The 17,069-nt window shown below is 44.0% G+C and overlaps 1 protein-coding gene across 1 annotated transcript in view; it reads right to left on the bottom strand.

The window, feature by feature from the left end:
* Nucleotides 1-322: 322 nt before the first annotated feature.
* The window catches only part of GRHPR (glyoxylate and hydroxypyruvate reductase), a 76,653-nt gene continuing 59,906 nt past the window's right edge, over nucleotides 323-17,069 (bottom strand). Inside the window, exons 6-9 of the mRNA XM_040361557.1 lie at nucleotides 15,206-15,310; nucleotides 14,966-15,101; nucleotides 7,316-7,446; nucleotides 323-1,005 (exon numbers count right to left, since the gene is read on the bottom strand). Of these exons, the coding sequence (XP_040217491.1) occupies nucleotides 884-1,005; nucleotides 7,316-7,446; nucleotides 14,966-15,101; nucleotides 15,206-15,310 (494 nt within the window). The 3' untranslated portion in view covers nucleotides 323-883. The remainder of the gene's footprint in view (nucleotides 1,006-7,315; nucleotides 7,447-14,965; nucleotides 15,102-15,205; nucleotides 15,311-17,069) is intronic.

Consider the following 17,069-nt stretch of genomic DNA (forward strand, 5'->3'; position numbering starts at 1 on the left):
GTGATTGGAGATCGGCTGTGTCCCGAGGGCCCCCCTGATCCCCGATCGCCGTGCTGCGTGCCCCCGGGGGCGCGTGCGGGAGCCATGCACGCCGCTGCATGTTAGGCTCCGCCGCCACCACTCAATTACCCCCATTGGGGAACGGCTGTGTCCCGAGGGACACACCCGATCGCCGCTCTGCGGGCCCACGGGGGTCCGCAGTAGCGGCGGAAAGCCGAGGACGTCATATGACTATGGCTGGGTATTGAAGTGGTTAAGAAAAATGTCATATTTACTGCATTATAGTTGTGCAGTTTTGTCGTGTTTTTTTTATTTTTTTTTTATGCATGCACCGAGTAGTAAGTTTACCCGACACAATTACTGTGCATTTCACTTTTACAGGCTACTGCAACCTTAGAAATTAGATCTCATCACATGCACACATGATTGTGATCAAGCTTGCATGGTCAGACTGGGTACACAGTCCAGTGAAAACAGTAATGACTATGCAAAATGCTATCTATATGGAGGTTCTATGACTTATCATAGCAAATACATATTTTAATCAAAAGTTCAAAGATGTACAAAAAGGTGGAAGATTTTCTCTAACATCTGTTAAACCTTATCACACTGAAAAGCCAGTAGTGTTATTTAACCCACAGTGACAGGCTGCAAGTGAAGTTTTGGGGGGTAGCAGGTGGTGTCTAACTGTCTATGTCTCAGGTTAAAATGTATGTTTTCCTTTTTACTGCACTTATCGTGTATATACCAATTTCTTCAGACAACTGTAGTTGTTTTGTGTTTTAATTATTCAGAACTACAAAACAATGGGTTAACCAAACAACAAAATTATGAATTATCTAGCACAAAGTACAGGCATGATGTTCGCATCCAGCTTGCGTCTTCAGAGCTTAAGTTCACTTGGAATCTCTTGCCCAGCCAAGCCTCTCAGGAGATTATTTACTGCCAGCACAGACATGGTATTCCTTGTACTATATGTGGCACTTCCAATGTGTGGTAAGATAACTGCAGGAACAGAAACACTGAATGAATTCTATAACCAAGAAAATTATACATTTTCAGATGGTTAACTGTACACAAAACCATAATTTACAGACTACATGCATAAATGTGCAAGTGTTTTGTATTCAGCTAAAGTTACTTCCTCTTAAAGTGTTACTAAACCCACAACACTAAAATCAGTCTGTATATGCAGTAAAGCATGTTTGTTATACTCGATGTGGAACCTAAGGGGTTAATCCTCTGCATTGTATAAAAAGGCCGTTTGATCCTGTCTTCTCTCATCTCCTCCTTCCACAGTCTCCAAAAAATAATCCAATATTTACAGAGCCAGGGGACAGGCTGCATATGCATTGTATTTCTTGGTAGAGTGCACGTGATCAGCACAGGGCCAATTAGCACTGTCCAGCTAGAGGGTCAAAGGTCCTGCATTCTCATTGGACAATCATGGGAAAATGAAAACTCCTACAAGCTTTTATAGAAGTCACAAGTTTACGCTAACTACTGATTTACGCTAACTACTGATTTTAAAACAAAGTTACATGTTCTGTGTACTGTGGGAAACCAGATATAGTGAATGCAAGGTCCTGGGTTTAGTGACACTTTAATCTTTTTCTGAACTGTACATGTAACCCTGGCATGCATAAGAGAAAAACATATTACAACAGTAAAAAAAACTTTGGGGGCATATGAGAACCCCATTTTCCACACTTGGGATGTGGACAGCTTCCCTCATAGTAAGTTCAGCCAAGCCAATGATGCAGTGATCAAGGTTGAAGGCAAAAGTTCCAGCTGACTATGGGCAAAAGGATCTGTAAGGATGAAGATGCTCAGTCCAGACAGCAATGAGCTGGACCAATATCTGGCCCTGGCTAACGTTAAGGCACAAATCTCTGCCTTGGTCATTCTGTTTCAGGGATCTTTGGGCCTAGTTATTTGGCTCTTCAAAAGCTGCCCTTTGAGCCTTTCAGGGATATTGCCTTTTTTGACCTTATCTGTAAAGTAGTCTTTCCTGTGGTCATCACCTCTGCAAGGAGAGTCATCACCTCTGCAAGGCAGCCTTATCCATAAGGAGTCCTTAAGCCTTGTACACACGATAAGAATATTGGGCAAATTATAGTTTTTTTTTTGTTTTGTTTTTTGCATGCGAGTCTCATGTGGAAAAACAATAGGTTACCAAAGTTAAGAAAATTGTCTAAGAATTATACTGTCCCTTTAAATGTTATTTATGACGTCATTCTGGCCCTGAAAGTCCACAGAGGCAGTCAAAGATAATCAGATTTTTTTATCGCCTCTGTGACCAGCCGGCTGCACCATTGGATCATTTCTCCAGCAAGCCAGAGAAAATGGTAAGCCCGAGAGACAGCAGTGGGAGGGGAATTTCCTCCTGCCCCTTCTGAAAGCGTTCCAGCGGCTCATGAGCCACTTGGAATGCTTTTAAGAGAAAGCCAGCCGCCGGCTCAAAAAAAAATAAAAAAGGAAAAAAAACAACACTGGGGTTATGGCTGATGTCTTCAGTCATAATCTCGGTAAACCACTTGCAACGTTTTATATATATATAAAAAATACACACACACACACACACACACACACACAGTATCTCACAAAAGTAAGTACGCACCTCGCATTTTTGCAACTATATTATATCTTTACATGTGACAGCACTGAAGAAATTACACTTTGCTACAATGTAAAATAGTGAGTGTACAGCTTGTATAACCGTGTACATTTTTCAGTTCAGTGTACGTGCTCAGTGTCATATCCAGAGGTTGTCTTTGGGAAATAGACGTATGAGTGCTGCCAGCATTTCTGCAGAGGTTGAAGGGGTGGGGGGTCAGCCTGTCAGTGCTTAGACCAGGCATGTCCAAAGTCCAGCCCGTGGGCCAATCTCAGCCCGCGTTCCGGTTTCGGATGGCCCGCCTGGTCATTTTGACATCTATATCTTTTGTGGCCCCCAAAGAATACCAGAGCGCCGGGGGCCACAAAAGAAATACATGCTGGCTGCCTTGGAGGAGGCGCTGCCATTGGACGACTTCTGTCCATCACAGGAAGCGGGACTTTCGATTAAAGAGGCCACAGATAAAACAGGAAATTCCCCATGTATTTTAGTGGCATTTGATGTGATGGACCAACACAAAGTGCCACATAATTGTGAAGTAGAAAGGAAACGATAAATGGTTTTCAAAACTTTACACATAAATGTGAATAGTGTGGCATGCATTTGTATTCGCCCCCCCCGTCAATACTTTGTAAAACCACCTTTCGCTACAATTACAGCTTCAAGTCTTTTTGGGGATGGCTCTACCAGCTTTGCACATCTAGTAGAGTGACATTTTTGCCCATTCTTCTTTGCAAAATAGCTCAAGCTCTGTCAGATTGGATGAAGAGCATCTGTGAACGGCAATTTTTAAGTCTTGCCATGGAGATTTGGACACGGGCACAATTTTAAATATTTTTGGCTCTGTAATGCCACTAGAATAACATTAAAATTAAACAAACAAACAATCTAAATGAAGTTGAAGTGCAGACTATCAGCTTTAATTCAAGGGGGTTGAACACAAATATAAAGTACAAATTTTAGGAACTGCAACCATTTTTATACACAGTCCCCCCATTTTCAAGGCTCAAATGTAACTGGACAAATTAATATAATCATAAATAAAATGTTAATTTTCATTATTTTGTTGAGAATCCTTTACTGGCAAAGACTGCCTGAAGTCTCTAACCCATGGACATTACTAAAGACTGGGTTTCCTCTTTTCTGATGCTTTGCCAGGCTCTAACTGCAGCTATCTTTAGTTGTTCTTTTTGGGTCTTTCTGCCTTTAGTTTTGCCTTCAGTAAGTGAAATGCATGGTCAATTGGGTTGAGATCAGGCGATCGACTCGGCCACTGGAGAATATTCCACTTATTTTACTTCAAAGGCTCCTGGGTTGCTTTTGCAGTGTGTTTTGGATCATTGTCCATCTGTACTGTGAAGCACTGTCCAATCAACTTTGCTGCATTTGGCAGAATTTGGGCTGACAGTATATCTCTAAACACTGCAGAATTCATCCGGCTGCTTCTGTCTTCTGTCACATTATCAATAAACACCAATGACCCAGTGCCACTGGAAGCCATGTAATCTGGCTTTTCTATTCTTCAGGCTTATGAATGGTTTGCACCTTGTAGTGAACCCTCTGTATTTGCTCTCTTGAAGTCTTCTCTTGATTGTAGACATTAACAATGATACGCCCACCTCCTGGAGAGTGTCCTTCACTGGTCTGGATGTTGTGAATGGGTTTTTCTTTACCATAGAGAGGATTCTGCCATTATCCACCACTGTTGTCTTCTGTGGACGTCCAGGCCTTTTTATGTTTCCAAGCTCACCTTTTCCTCACAAACAGTTGATTTGGCCACTCCTAATGTTGCTGCTATCTATCTGATGGATATTTTTTTCATTTTTTTAAGCCTCACAATGGCCTGTTTCACTTGCATGGATTCACAGCAATAGATTCCAAATGCAAATACCACACTTAGAATTAACTCCAGACCTTTTACCTGCTTAATTGATAAAGAAATAACGAAGGAGTAGCCCACACCTGGCCATGAAACCGCTTTTGATTTAATTGTCCAATTACTTTTGACCCATTGAAAAAAAAAGGTGGCTATTCTTAAGAGCTGTAATTCCTAAACCCTTCCTCCGATTTGGATGTACATACTCAAAAAAAAAAATTAAACCCGAGAGTGTGCACTTTCAGCCTTTATCCATTGTATACCTTGAATACCTTGAATATGGTTTGGTAAATAGATGAAAAAAAAAACAACAATTGTGCCTGTTTCCAAATATATATGGCCCTAAGAGCCGGTTCACACTGGGGCGATTTGGGATCAGACTTGAAATCGCCTCAAGTCGTCCCAAGTCGTGCTGTCAAGAAAAACAATGCAAGTGAATGGGAGTGGTGTTAATACACACGACTCAAGGCGATCCGACTTCAAAAGAAGTTCCTGTACTACTTCAATCCGACTTGTAGGCGATTCCTACCCATTGATTTCAATGGAAGTAGCTTTCAAGTCTGATCACTGTTCATAGTGAGGCGATTTTGCCAGAAGCAGAGAGGAATTTACCCAGAAGCCCCCAGGTACTCCCCTGTCCCCAGGCAGCCCCCACCTTCTTCCCACCTTCTTGGCACGGATTACTTTCACTTTCTTAGTACGTTGTCTCTGTTTGCAGCATGGCTGCCAGAGTTAGGAAAGAGGCCGTGGATAATGAGTCCCTTATAAGGCTGGTAAAAGAGAGACCATGCCTCTACGACAAGATGGACCCCTTTTACAAGGACCAAATGAAGAGGGACAATGCCTGGCTGGACATTTCTCGCCTGACCTTTGAGGATTGGGGCATATTGTCTGAGACCAACCGCACTGCCAAAAGTAAGTTTAACCTTTTTATTATATGTCTATTTTCCTTGCCTAGGCATGCTGGTTGTAGTTCCATACATGCCACTTGTTTGCACAGAGAATGGCGGCATGAACTCCCTTACCGGCATCAATAGATCCCCTGGTAGGAACAGTATATCCCATGCTGGCAATAGTAGATGCAGACAGGAACCATAGATTCCCCAAAAAAGTAGATCCCCAACAGGAACACTACTTCAAATGACAAGAACAACAATAGATCCCTAATTGGAACACTAGTTCACATGATAACAACAATAGATCCTTGACAACACTAGATCCCTGGCAGGAACAATTAGGTCCCCCAAAAACAATAGATCCCTGATCGGAAAACAAGTTCACATGAGAACAACAATAGATCATTGACAACATTAGCTCAATAGCATGAACAAAAGATCCCCCAACAACAATAGATCCCTGATCGGAACACAAGTTCACATGAGAACAACAATAGATCCTTGACAACACTAGATCCCTGATCGGAACACAAGTTCACATGAGAACAACAATAGATCATTGACAACATTAGCTCAATAGCATGAACAAAAGATCCCCCAACAACAATAGATCCCTGATTGGAACACAAGTTCACATGAGAACAACAATAGATCCTTGACAAAACTAGATCCCTGGCAGGAACAACAGATCCCTCAACAACAATAGATCCCTGATCGGAACACTAGTTCACATGAGAACAACAATAGATCATTGACAACATTAGCTCAATAGCATGAACAATAGATCCCCCAACAACAATAGATCCCTGATCGAAACACAAGTTCACATGAGAACAATAGATCCTTGACAACACTAGATCCCTGGCAGGAACAACAGATCCCTGATCGGAACACAAGTTCACAGGAGAACAACAATAGATCCTTGACAACACTAGATCCCTGATCGGAACACAAATTCACATGAGAACAACAATAGATCTTTGACAAAACTAGATCCCTGGCAGGAACAACAGATCCCCCAACAACAATAGATCCCTGATGGAAACACAAGTTCACATGAGAACAACAATAGATCCTTGACAAAACTAGATCCCTGGCAGGAACAACAGATCCCCCAACAACAATAGATCCCTGATCTATTGTAACGCACAGAGAGCATTTTAGACACAGAGAACAGGGAAGAAGAAATCAAACAGGAAGAAGAATGTCAGAAGAGCTTAGTAGCTCTGATTGGCCATTTCTGACATTCCCTGTCCTGGAGGCGATTTATAAATCGCCCCAGATCGCCCTGTGGTTCACATTCAAGTCGTGTCGGAATCGCCTCTGGAAGTCGCGCTGGAAGTCGGATCGCCCCAGTGTGAACCGGCTCTAACTGTATGGATGTACAATATATATTAATACGTTTGGGGGTTTAAAGTAATGTAGCAAATAATACTGAGTGTCAGAAAAAGGCCTAGTCTGGAAATGGATATGTAAATGCAATGCATAAAATACATCACATAAGCTTATGGAAATAATTTTGTTGAAATTAATGGTTTGGCGACAGATTTTTTTTGAGGGATTAGGAAATTAATCTGCAAATTAGGCATAATTTAATTTGTTTTTATTTTGCCTAAACAATACAGTATTCAGGCAGAAGCATAGTTTATTAATCAAGACCATCTGTATTCCTGACTTGCGCAGTTCTCTGTGCATCAGAGAGCTACATGGATATATTTAGACAAAACAAAAATTTGCATTTTGAGGATTTGCCTAATTTTATCTGATATAATTCTTCACATATTGAGAATTAAAAAAGTTATTCACTATTAGCACATTTAAAATCAGACTGGCTGTAAGGATTATCCTTTTTTTTTTACATTTTCAGAGTGACAATTCAATACATGAATCTCTTTAAAATAATTGGTGAAAGTTTTAAAACCGTACCGCAATTCTTCAGACTCAGCAATGGGTGAGTTGTTGGCAGGGGTTCAGGAGTAGTAACATCTAATCCAGCAGCTGCAATCTGTCCACTGACCAGTGCCTGGTACAAGTCTTCCTGGTTCACTGCAGAGCCTCTGAAAATAACAGGTTAGCATATACATCTAGAACTCTGTGTAATCTGGAAACTCAAGAAAAAAGTTGCAAACCATCATTACATTTTTATAGTTGCAATTTGGCACACATTCCTAAATGTTAAATAAATCTACACATTTAAAGCAGGACAGAGAAGCTGAAGGCAGCTGACGCATATTTCATGCCTGCGAGTGCTATTTTAAGACTGCCACTGCTTCCAAAACCTTGATCAATGTCATGCCCTTTGACATGTCTTTCAACAACCTGTGATACTGGCTTGCATGAATATACTGTATACTACCATCATGGCAACAGGCTTTTCTTCAAAAACACTTAACTGTGGTCACAGTTATCTTACAGAATTGCAATGAAAATGCCAGAGCAGATATCTGTAAGTACATGTACAGCATTTACCCCATTAAGGAACCAGCAGGCTCAAAGCCCACTATGCTGTATTACGCAAGTGGTGGCTAGCTCCTATGGTCAAAAGCTATGGCCCACCCCATCTGCACTGCTGCAGCAAAACTGGCATTTGTAAAGAAAAAAAATAAGACATTTAAATTGGATTTCCCTGCAAGCTTTCTTAAATTTGTAAACAACTGCTTGGGGAGCCAGTCTGTATGATGAAGCCACAATTTAGCGCACTTGGAACAAGATTATAGTTTTTTTTGGATACATCCTGGTCTCTCTTTGGCAGCCTTTGGATGGAAATGTCAAATTTTTGCACCACAGTGAGCAAGAATTATATGAAGAAGCCAAATTATTAGTACACTCATCCAGGAAAGTCCTAGCGATACTGTCGTGATTGCACATCCAATTCCCCCCGCTCTTAATACTACTAAAACCCCCTAGATTCCCCCCGTGCTGCCCCTGATATCCTCCGGCGTCCCCGCACCCCAGCCCCCGGCTCGGGCCTAGTTCCCGGTCTGCGGCTATTCTTACTGCTGCCAACAATTTTAAAAACACTCCCTCTCCACAGCCCAGCCCGTTTTTTTTCCTGAAACCAACTCCCATAGTTTAACACATGGGTACGTATAAACCCCCCCAATACCCCCCCCTAGGCAATTGATCCAGGGTTGCACTGATCGCCCGTTGAGGGGTCAGGAAGGAATTTTTTTCCCCGGTCGCTGCAGATTGGCACAGCACGCCTGGGGTTTTTCGCCTTCCTCTGGACCAATCGGGGAGAGAAGACTTAATGAGTGACGTTCACTTGGACAGTCTTTTGCCCATCACCATAAAAGACCCCCCCAATCAACATTAGTTCCCTGCATTTTTTCTGCGACCATGGGTTACCTAAAATACTCTGCAGAAACCATCCAGGAACTAAAACCATTTGCCTCTATACTCCCAGCTGTCCCCAAAAAAGGAATGAGTGACTGTTGAGAATCAGACGATCAACAGTCAAAAACTACGCGCAGGTACCCCAGCCCAAGCGCATATTATGCGCTTTGGTCAACACAAGATCGGCAGTAAAACACAGACAAGAAATCTATGATTTCATCCTTCAACACGATCTAGACTGCCTCTTCATCACAGAAAGCTGGCTCACAGCCGACTGCAATACCATTCTAACAAAATTAGTGCCAGCAAATTATCGCAGTCAAATGCAAAACAGAGTGGGGCAAAGAGGGGGGGGCCTGGCAGTGATCCACAAGATTCACCTCTCGATCACCAAACCAGTCCTTCAAAACTCGCTTCCATTCATGGAAACCCTCACTCTGCAGCTGCAAACAAATCCCCAAGATACGGTCCATATTCTACTTTGCTATAGACCACCAGGCCCAAAAACGCACCTTCTCACGTCGTTGACGGAATTCATCTCCACATATACCCTAAACATCAAACACCTTTTGGTGCTTGGGGATTTCAACCTCTGGGCCAACTCTTCGCTGGACCCCGTCGCCGACGCCTGCATAGACCATCTGGAAGGATTAGGTCTGCAGCAACTAATACAAGGCCCCACTCATGCCTCAGGCCATACGCTCGATCTCATTTTCAATCAAGATTTGGAAATTGACGTCCTGGAAAATGAGCTGCAACCATGGACCGATCACCATGCCATCAAATTCACAATCACCAAAAACGCCAGCCCAAAAAAAACGACAAAACCGGTGACAACTCACTGGACTAGATCTCAGAAGAAGCTCCATTCAGAAACTCTTCAAAACAACACTAGGGAACAAAATGAAAAACAACCCAACAAAAACACACAGCCACAGAAACACTTGACGCCATCAACAAGGCGCTACTACAATCAGCTAACTTGGTAGCACCAAAACGCAAAACTTGCATCCAGAAAAACAACTCCAGCTGGTTTAATGACCAGCTGACGTTGCTAAAGCAAGAGCGTAGAAGAGCAGAAGCTGCTTGGAAAAGGTGCTCTTCAGATAAAAACCACACCATTTACAAGAAAGTAACAAAGAAATATCACAAAGAAATCTTCACGGCCAAAAAAAATAATTTCTCCAACATCATCGCAAATGCCCTTAACCGCCCCCGAGAATTATCGGATTATTTCATTAATAAAATTGAAAAAATCCGGGAAAGTATTCAGCAAAATGGAAACGTCACCAACTCCCCCCCTCCCAAATCACAAACCTAATACCCACATAAATCCGCCGCAATCACCAAAATTCACTCCAAAACCCATTTCCATCAATGCCACTAAAAACATCATCGGGACTCTGCGTAACAGCACAGCACCCAATGATATCCCCACTAAACTGCTGAAAGAAAGCGCAGATATACTGGCACCAGCTATCACACAGCTCATAAACCAATCATTCAAGGAGGGCATGGTGCCCAACTTGCTGAAACAAGGTACAATAAAAATCAATTCTAAAAAAACCTACCCTTGACCCCAAACAACCGGAGGCTCATAACAGGTCTAAATGTTTTCTCCAAGGTAATGGAGAAAGTAGTTGTACAACAGCTGCAACTTCATTTAGACACCCATAAATTACTCGACCCGTTTCAATCAGGCTTCCGTCCAGGTCACGGAACAGAAACGGCGCTGCTCTAGAGGCCGCAGACGAAGGAGAATCGTGTCTCCTGATACTGCTGGACCTAAGCGCGGCTTTTGACACTGTAGACCACGGACTACTACTGGCTAGGCTAGCTGAAGTAGCCAGAGTCGCTGAAGGTGTTTTACCCTGGTTCTCCTCCTTCTTGGAAAACCGATCACAAATAGTGAAACTGGGATCTTTCACTTCTGAAAAACGTACGGTATCATGCGGTGCCCCTCAGGGATCTCCCTTGTCGCTCGTATTGTTTAATATCTATCTTCGCCCTCTCTTTGAAATCATCAGTAACCAGAAGTTACTTTACCACTCCTATGCAGACAACACACAACTGTATTTCCGCATCTGCAACAAAAAAGATCACTCTCTTGGACTAGAGAAATCTCTTACTCTAATACAGGGGTCCTCAAACTTTTTAAACAGGGGGCCGATTCACTGTCCCTCAGACCGTTAGAGGGCCGGACTATTAAAAAAACTATGAACAAATTCCGTTGCTCACGATCATTGCAACCCCCCCCCTTCACCATCATCATTGTAAGCCCCTCATTGCAAGTGCCCCTTCACCATCATCATTGTAAGCCCCTCATTGCAAGCCCCCCTCCCATTCATTAATTGCAAGCCGATCAAGATCATTGCAAGCCCCCCCCCCCATCATCATCATTACATCATAAGCCCCTCACCAACCCCCCTCACCATCGCAAGCCCCTCATTGCAAGCCCCCCTTCACTATCGCAAGCCCCCCCACCATCATCATTACATCATCAGCCCCTCATTGCAACCCCCCTCACCATCGCAAGCCCCCCCTCACCATCATCATCAGCCCCTCATTGCAACCCCCCTCACCATCGCAAGCCCCCCCTCACCATTATCATTACATCTTTATCAGCCCCTCATTGCAACCCCCCTCACCATCGCAAGTACCTCATTGCAGGCCCCCCCCCTCACCATCATCATCATCAGCCCCTCATTACAACCCCCCTCACCATCGCAAGCCCCTCACTGCAAGCCCCCCCCCACCATCATCATCATTACATTTTTATCAGCCCTTCACTGCAACCCCCTTCACCATCGCAAGCCCCCCCTCACCTCACCAACATAAGCCCCTCACAGCCTTACTGTGCTGAACTGCTGCTGTGTCACGGTCCCACTGTGTCACGAAGCCCACAGTGTTAACAGTTAGGGCGCGCTGTGATAAAAGTCCCGCCCCCCTCCTCCTAGACCAGCTCTTGTGATTGACAGAACACTGGCTCCATCACATGAGCTAGTCTAGGTCAGGAGGAGGGCGGGTTCATTTATCATAGCGTGCCCGAACAGCGTGCCAGCGTTACTGAACTGCCTGAACTGTTAACACTGTGAGCTCCGTGACACAGTGGGACCGCTGTGTTACAACCTGCTGTGCAACCTGCCGTGCATGTCAGATTGGGGTGGGCCGGTTAAATGTCCTCCGCGGGCCGCATGTGGCCAGCGGGCCATAGTTTGAGGACCCCTGCTCTAATAGATAACTGGATGACAAACAGTTATCTTAAACTCAACGGTTCGAAAACAGAACTTCTCCTGTTTCACGCTAACCGAAAAAGTCACCCTGTGTCAACATGGACCCCCCCCGCCCATTCTGGGCAAAACTATCACCCCTAGCACCAAAGTCAAAAGTCTCTGTCATTTTCGACACCTACATGACAATGGATGCACAAATAGGGTCAGTAGTCAGCGGATCCCACCATCTGCTGCGCCTACTACGCAGACTCACCCCCTTTATCCCGAAAGAGGACATTGCAGTCGTGGTGGAAACAATCATCAATCCCAGACTTGACTACGCAAATGCCCTCTATCTAGGACTCCCCAAATACCAAATCACTCGTCTGCAAGTCGTTCAAAATATGGCCGCTCGACTAGTGACCGGCACAAAAACATGGGAATCAATCTCACCTTCACTGAGATCCCTTCATTGGTTGCCAGTAAAAGACAGAATCACTTTCAAGGCACTCTGCCTAATGCATAAGTGTATTCAAGGCAACGCCCCCCTCAATATCTATGCGAAAAAATAAAAGCCCATAACCCCAATCGCATTTTGCGATCCACTAATCAAAACCTACTCCAGATACCCAAAGCCAGATATAAGTCCAAAGGAGATCGAAGATTTGCAGTCCAGGGACCTCGGCTGTGGAATGCACTATCAACCACCATCCGACTGGAGTCGGACCACTTGGCCTTCAGGAGAACGATTAAAACCCATCTCTGAGGTCAAGGGGTTCCTTACCCATTGAAATGGATATAGCGCCCAGAGGCGATTCAGTTCGCATGTGTTGCGCTTTACAAGTTTCTCACTCACTCAGGTCAAGATTAATAATTCATTTTTTTTTTTTTATAGATAAAGTCAGTGACCTCATCATCATCATCCCCTCTCCATCCTCATCATCACTGGAGGCAACCTGTCAATAAGCGGCGGCTGGGGGAACATGACTGCCAATTTGTTGCTTATCAGTCTTCTTCCCTCTCTGTAGGCTTGTGTTACTCTCTTCCTCAACCTCAGAATCAACATTAGAATTAAGTAATCTCTGTGCATCGTCAAGGAGCAAGTGGCCAACGCTGTGTTCAAATAACTCAGGTGACTCCTCCATTCATGATGCTGGGGCTATGGCAGGAGTAGCTGTGGACAAGGAGGCAGAATAAGCCACTTTGGCAGCCACGGTGGACTGCACACTAGTCTCAGTGTGGGTGATGGAGGATGGGGATGGTTTAGTAAGCCAGTCCACCACCTCCTCTACATGCTGGGACTGTATAGCACAGGCAACATCACTAAACAGAGACAGAGACAAATATGCCCTGCTTGAGGACGGACCACGTCCACCTTTGCCTGTGGACACATATGCTGCTGGCCCCCTCATAGTGGCCTGGGAACATCTGACCCTTCTTGTTAGCCTCCCAGACATGATAAGGGGCTTATCACCCAAATTGTATAGAAAATGGGAAATGTGTGATTGGATGCCCTTTATTGAATAAAAAGTGGTGTGCTTTAAAATTGAGGACTGACACTGACAGAAATGTAAAATCTATTAAAATAAAAACTGGGGGAACACCAGTCAATCAGAAAAACTGCGGCTGACAATTAGAAAAAAAAAAAATTAAAGAATCGCAGAAACCAAAAAAAAGGGGTTGTACAGCACTAAATGTTATGTAATGCTGTGCAATAACACACTTTATTGACACTACACTATACCGACACACTATACACTCAGTCACAATAAGTGAACATACTAACTCACTAGTAGCACATGGAGTCCTACTCTATCTCCACTCCAACAACACTGCAAAAGGTTCCTATGGGAAGGAACCTTTTATAGTGTGGGATGGGGCTATGAGCACTAAGCCGTGATTGGTCAAAGACATCATCACTTTGTCCAATCAGGGCTCTGACAGTGCTCTGTGCTCTAATTGGTAAAGCCTTGCACCTGACCAGTGGTCAAGTGCAAGGCTTCATCCAATTAGGGCCCTAGAATGCACTGTGCAGCACGCAGGGCATTGTGGAGCGTTTGGCAGTGAATGCCCTGCAAATTTGGGTGTTCGCCGAATAGGTGAACAGGCGATGTTCTGGCCAAACTTTTGCTCGGCCTGAACCATTAGCCCAACACTACTCTCTAACCCCTCGGCTCTCTCCTGCTGAAAGCCTGTCCCGGTCAACAAATTTGCATGCAAAACACCTGATTGCCTGCCAATGCTGCTACTCCAAGTCTGAGTTCTGCCTATAGAGGAGATAGCAAGAGGCTAATATGAAGTCAAGTTCTGGTACTTAGAGTAGTTGCAAAAAAATATTTTTTATTTATTAACGCATATATAACTGCATCTATGGATGTCTTTTACATCTAACTGGATTACTGATCTATGTTGCAGCAACAATATGATCTTTTGTCTTGCAGAGTCAATACGAAACCCAGCAACCAACCACCTCGGTCACATCATGCACCCTAGATTACTTTAAAATGCAGATACATGGTAAAAACTCACATTGTATGCATGTGGCTAAAGACATGCAATGGCCACAGAAAATAATTCCTGAGCAGGCACCAAAAGGAAGATCAGGCTATAGCTATTCAATGTGTGTAGCCCTTGCGTATGTGCCAGGTTCATGCTGATCGCGTGCAGTTACAGAGAGAAGGTTCTGCTCAATAGGGCAAAGCCATTGTGAGGGAAGCTGAATTTTACAGTCATTTAAAACACTATTTCTTTTACCGTTGCTGAGGACAGCAGTTGCTGTGTTTCATATAAAAGCAAACTTATCCTTTATTACAGGGATATGCAATTAGCGGACCTCCAGATGTTGCCAAACTACAAGTCCCATGAGGCATAGCGAGACTCTGACAGCATCAAGCATGACACCCAGAGGCAGAGGCATGATGGGACTTGTAGTTTGGCAACAGCTGGAGGTCCGCTAATTGCATATGCCTGCTTTATTATCTTAACAGGTGAGCTGAGGAACAAGCTGAATGTATTACAATTGACCTACCTACTGATGTTAATGAAAACTGAAGTTTTCTTCATTCTTTGAAAGAAATCCTTGTTACATAGGCCTTCAGTCTCAGGGGTTAAAGAGCAGGACACTATAACAAAGTCTGAATCCACTGTAAGCTTTTCACAAGATACTAAATCGCAGAGAAGAAATAACACATTTGATTATTAATACGTTAACTATTAACATGTCCTTTGTCTTTAGAGGAAGTAGAAATGTAGAGGTCATTAATATTACCATATTCAGCATTAACCTCTGCAGCACATTCAGGCCGGGGCTGGCGTCCTGTGTATAAAAACTTTTTCACACCAAAAGGTTTAAGACGTTGGGCAATAGCCAGTCCTAAAGATAGGGGAAAAAAAAAAAACACACACACATTAGTTAGACTTACCAGTAACGGTATTTATATGAGCCTTTGAAGACAGCACTATGGCAAGAGCGTAGCTCCACCTCTTTACAGGAAACACTGCCGTGACAAAGCCCCTTTAAAGCAGCCGCTTCCACCATGCCGTCAGTCGTATATAAGCAAGATATAAGCAAAACATCGGAGCACTCAAGATTACATATCCCTATACCAAATGTATACCGGGCGGGAAGTAGCTGCTGTCCTGAAAGGCTCATAGAAATATTGTTACCGGTAAGTCTAAGGTTTTTCGCTCTTCGCCTTTCAGGACAGCACCATGGAAATAACCGAGAACTTACTTTAGGGTGGGACTACAGCTTGTAGGACCTTTCTGCCAAATGACTGATCTGAGACCAACAGAAGATCCAACCAAGTGTTGCCTTATGAACGTGGAGAAGCTAGGCCTTATAGATCTGTTCTGGTGATGCCCCAGCTCTGCCCAGGAAGCCGCCACTCCCAGTGTGGAGTGTGATAATACCCCCTCTTTGATGTTTTACACCGCCTACAAGGTACGCTTCTTTGATAGCTTGATTGAGCCATCTTCCTAAGGTACCCTTGGATGCTCTTTGCCCTTTATGCATCCCTAAGTACAAGACAAGCAAGGAAGAGGCTTTCCGGAGATCTTTTGTTGATTCTAGGCATTTCAAGAGGCACCTCCTGACGTCCAAGGTGCAAAAAGCCTCTTCTCCCAGCCTGAGGGCGCAACAAAAAACGTTGGTAGCACAATCTCCTGCATGAAGTGGAACATGGAGGGCACCTTTGGAAAAAAAACTGGATCTGTTTTCAGAACTATCCTGCCTCAGAGGCATCTGAAAAAGGGCTCAGCGTTTGATAGGGCCTGTATCTCACTGATCCTACGGCCGAGGTAACCACCACTAGGAGAATCGTCTTTAACGTAAGTAGCTTCAAGGAGGCCTCCTCTAACGGTTTAAAAGGTGCTTTTGTGAGGCCATGTAGACCCAAAGACCAATCCCAACTCGGGAAGGTTTGGCTTAATTCTGGCCATAGCTTTGAAAAACAAAGAATTATTAGCAACACCCTGGATAAAGTTTTTTCCCGAAAAAACGATAATGCTACCACTTACACCTTGAGGGTGCTTGCTGTCAGGCCTTTCTCCATACCCTTGTGGAGAAATTCTAGCACAGAAATTAAACTATTGAAATCAAAAGCTTTCCTGGAACACCAGGAGTTATAACACTTTATTATAAATTGACCTGGTCACCTTTTTTCGACTTGACAGAAGGGTGTTGACGAGTCTATCAGACAAGCTTCTGCGTCTTACAGGTCCTCCTTAGAAACCAAGCCGTCAGATTGAGGTATGCCCGGTCTGGATGATGAAGATAACCCTAACTCAGAAGATCCTACCTGACCAGTAGTCTCCAGGGGGCTTCACTGCTCAATAGTGCCGAGAACCAAGGCCTTTTTGGCCAGTAGGGTGCGATGAGAATCAGATCTGTAGAGTCTATTCTGAATTTTGCTAGTACCTACGGAATCAACTGGAATGGGGGAAAAGCATAGGACAGGGGGAAGTCCCATTTGTGGGCTAAAGCATCCAACCCTAGCGCTTGATCCTCTTTGGAACGAAAAGAAGGCAGGCGTCTTTGCGTTCTCCTGGTTCGCAAATAAATCTACCTGAGATAACTCCCAATTCCTGGTAATCATCAGAAATATTTCCTGGTTCAACGACCATTCGGACAC

The sequence above is a fragment of the Rana temporaria genome, chromosome 1, assembly GCF_905171775.1.
Source record: "Rana temporaria chromosome 1, aRanTem1.1, whole genome shotgun sequence".
In the NCBI taxonomy this organism is placed as follows: domain Eukaryota; kingdom Metazoa; phylum Chordata; class Amphibia; order Anura; family Ranidae; genus Rana; species Rana temporaria.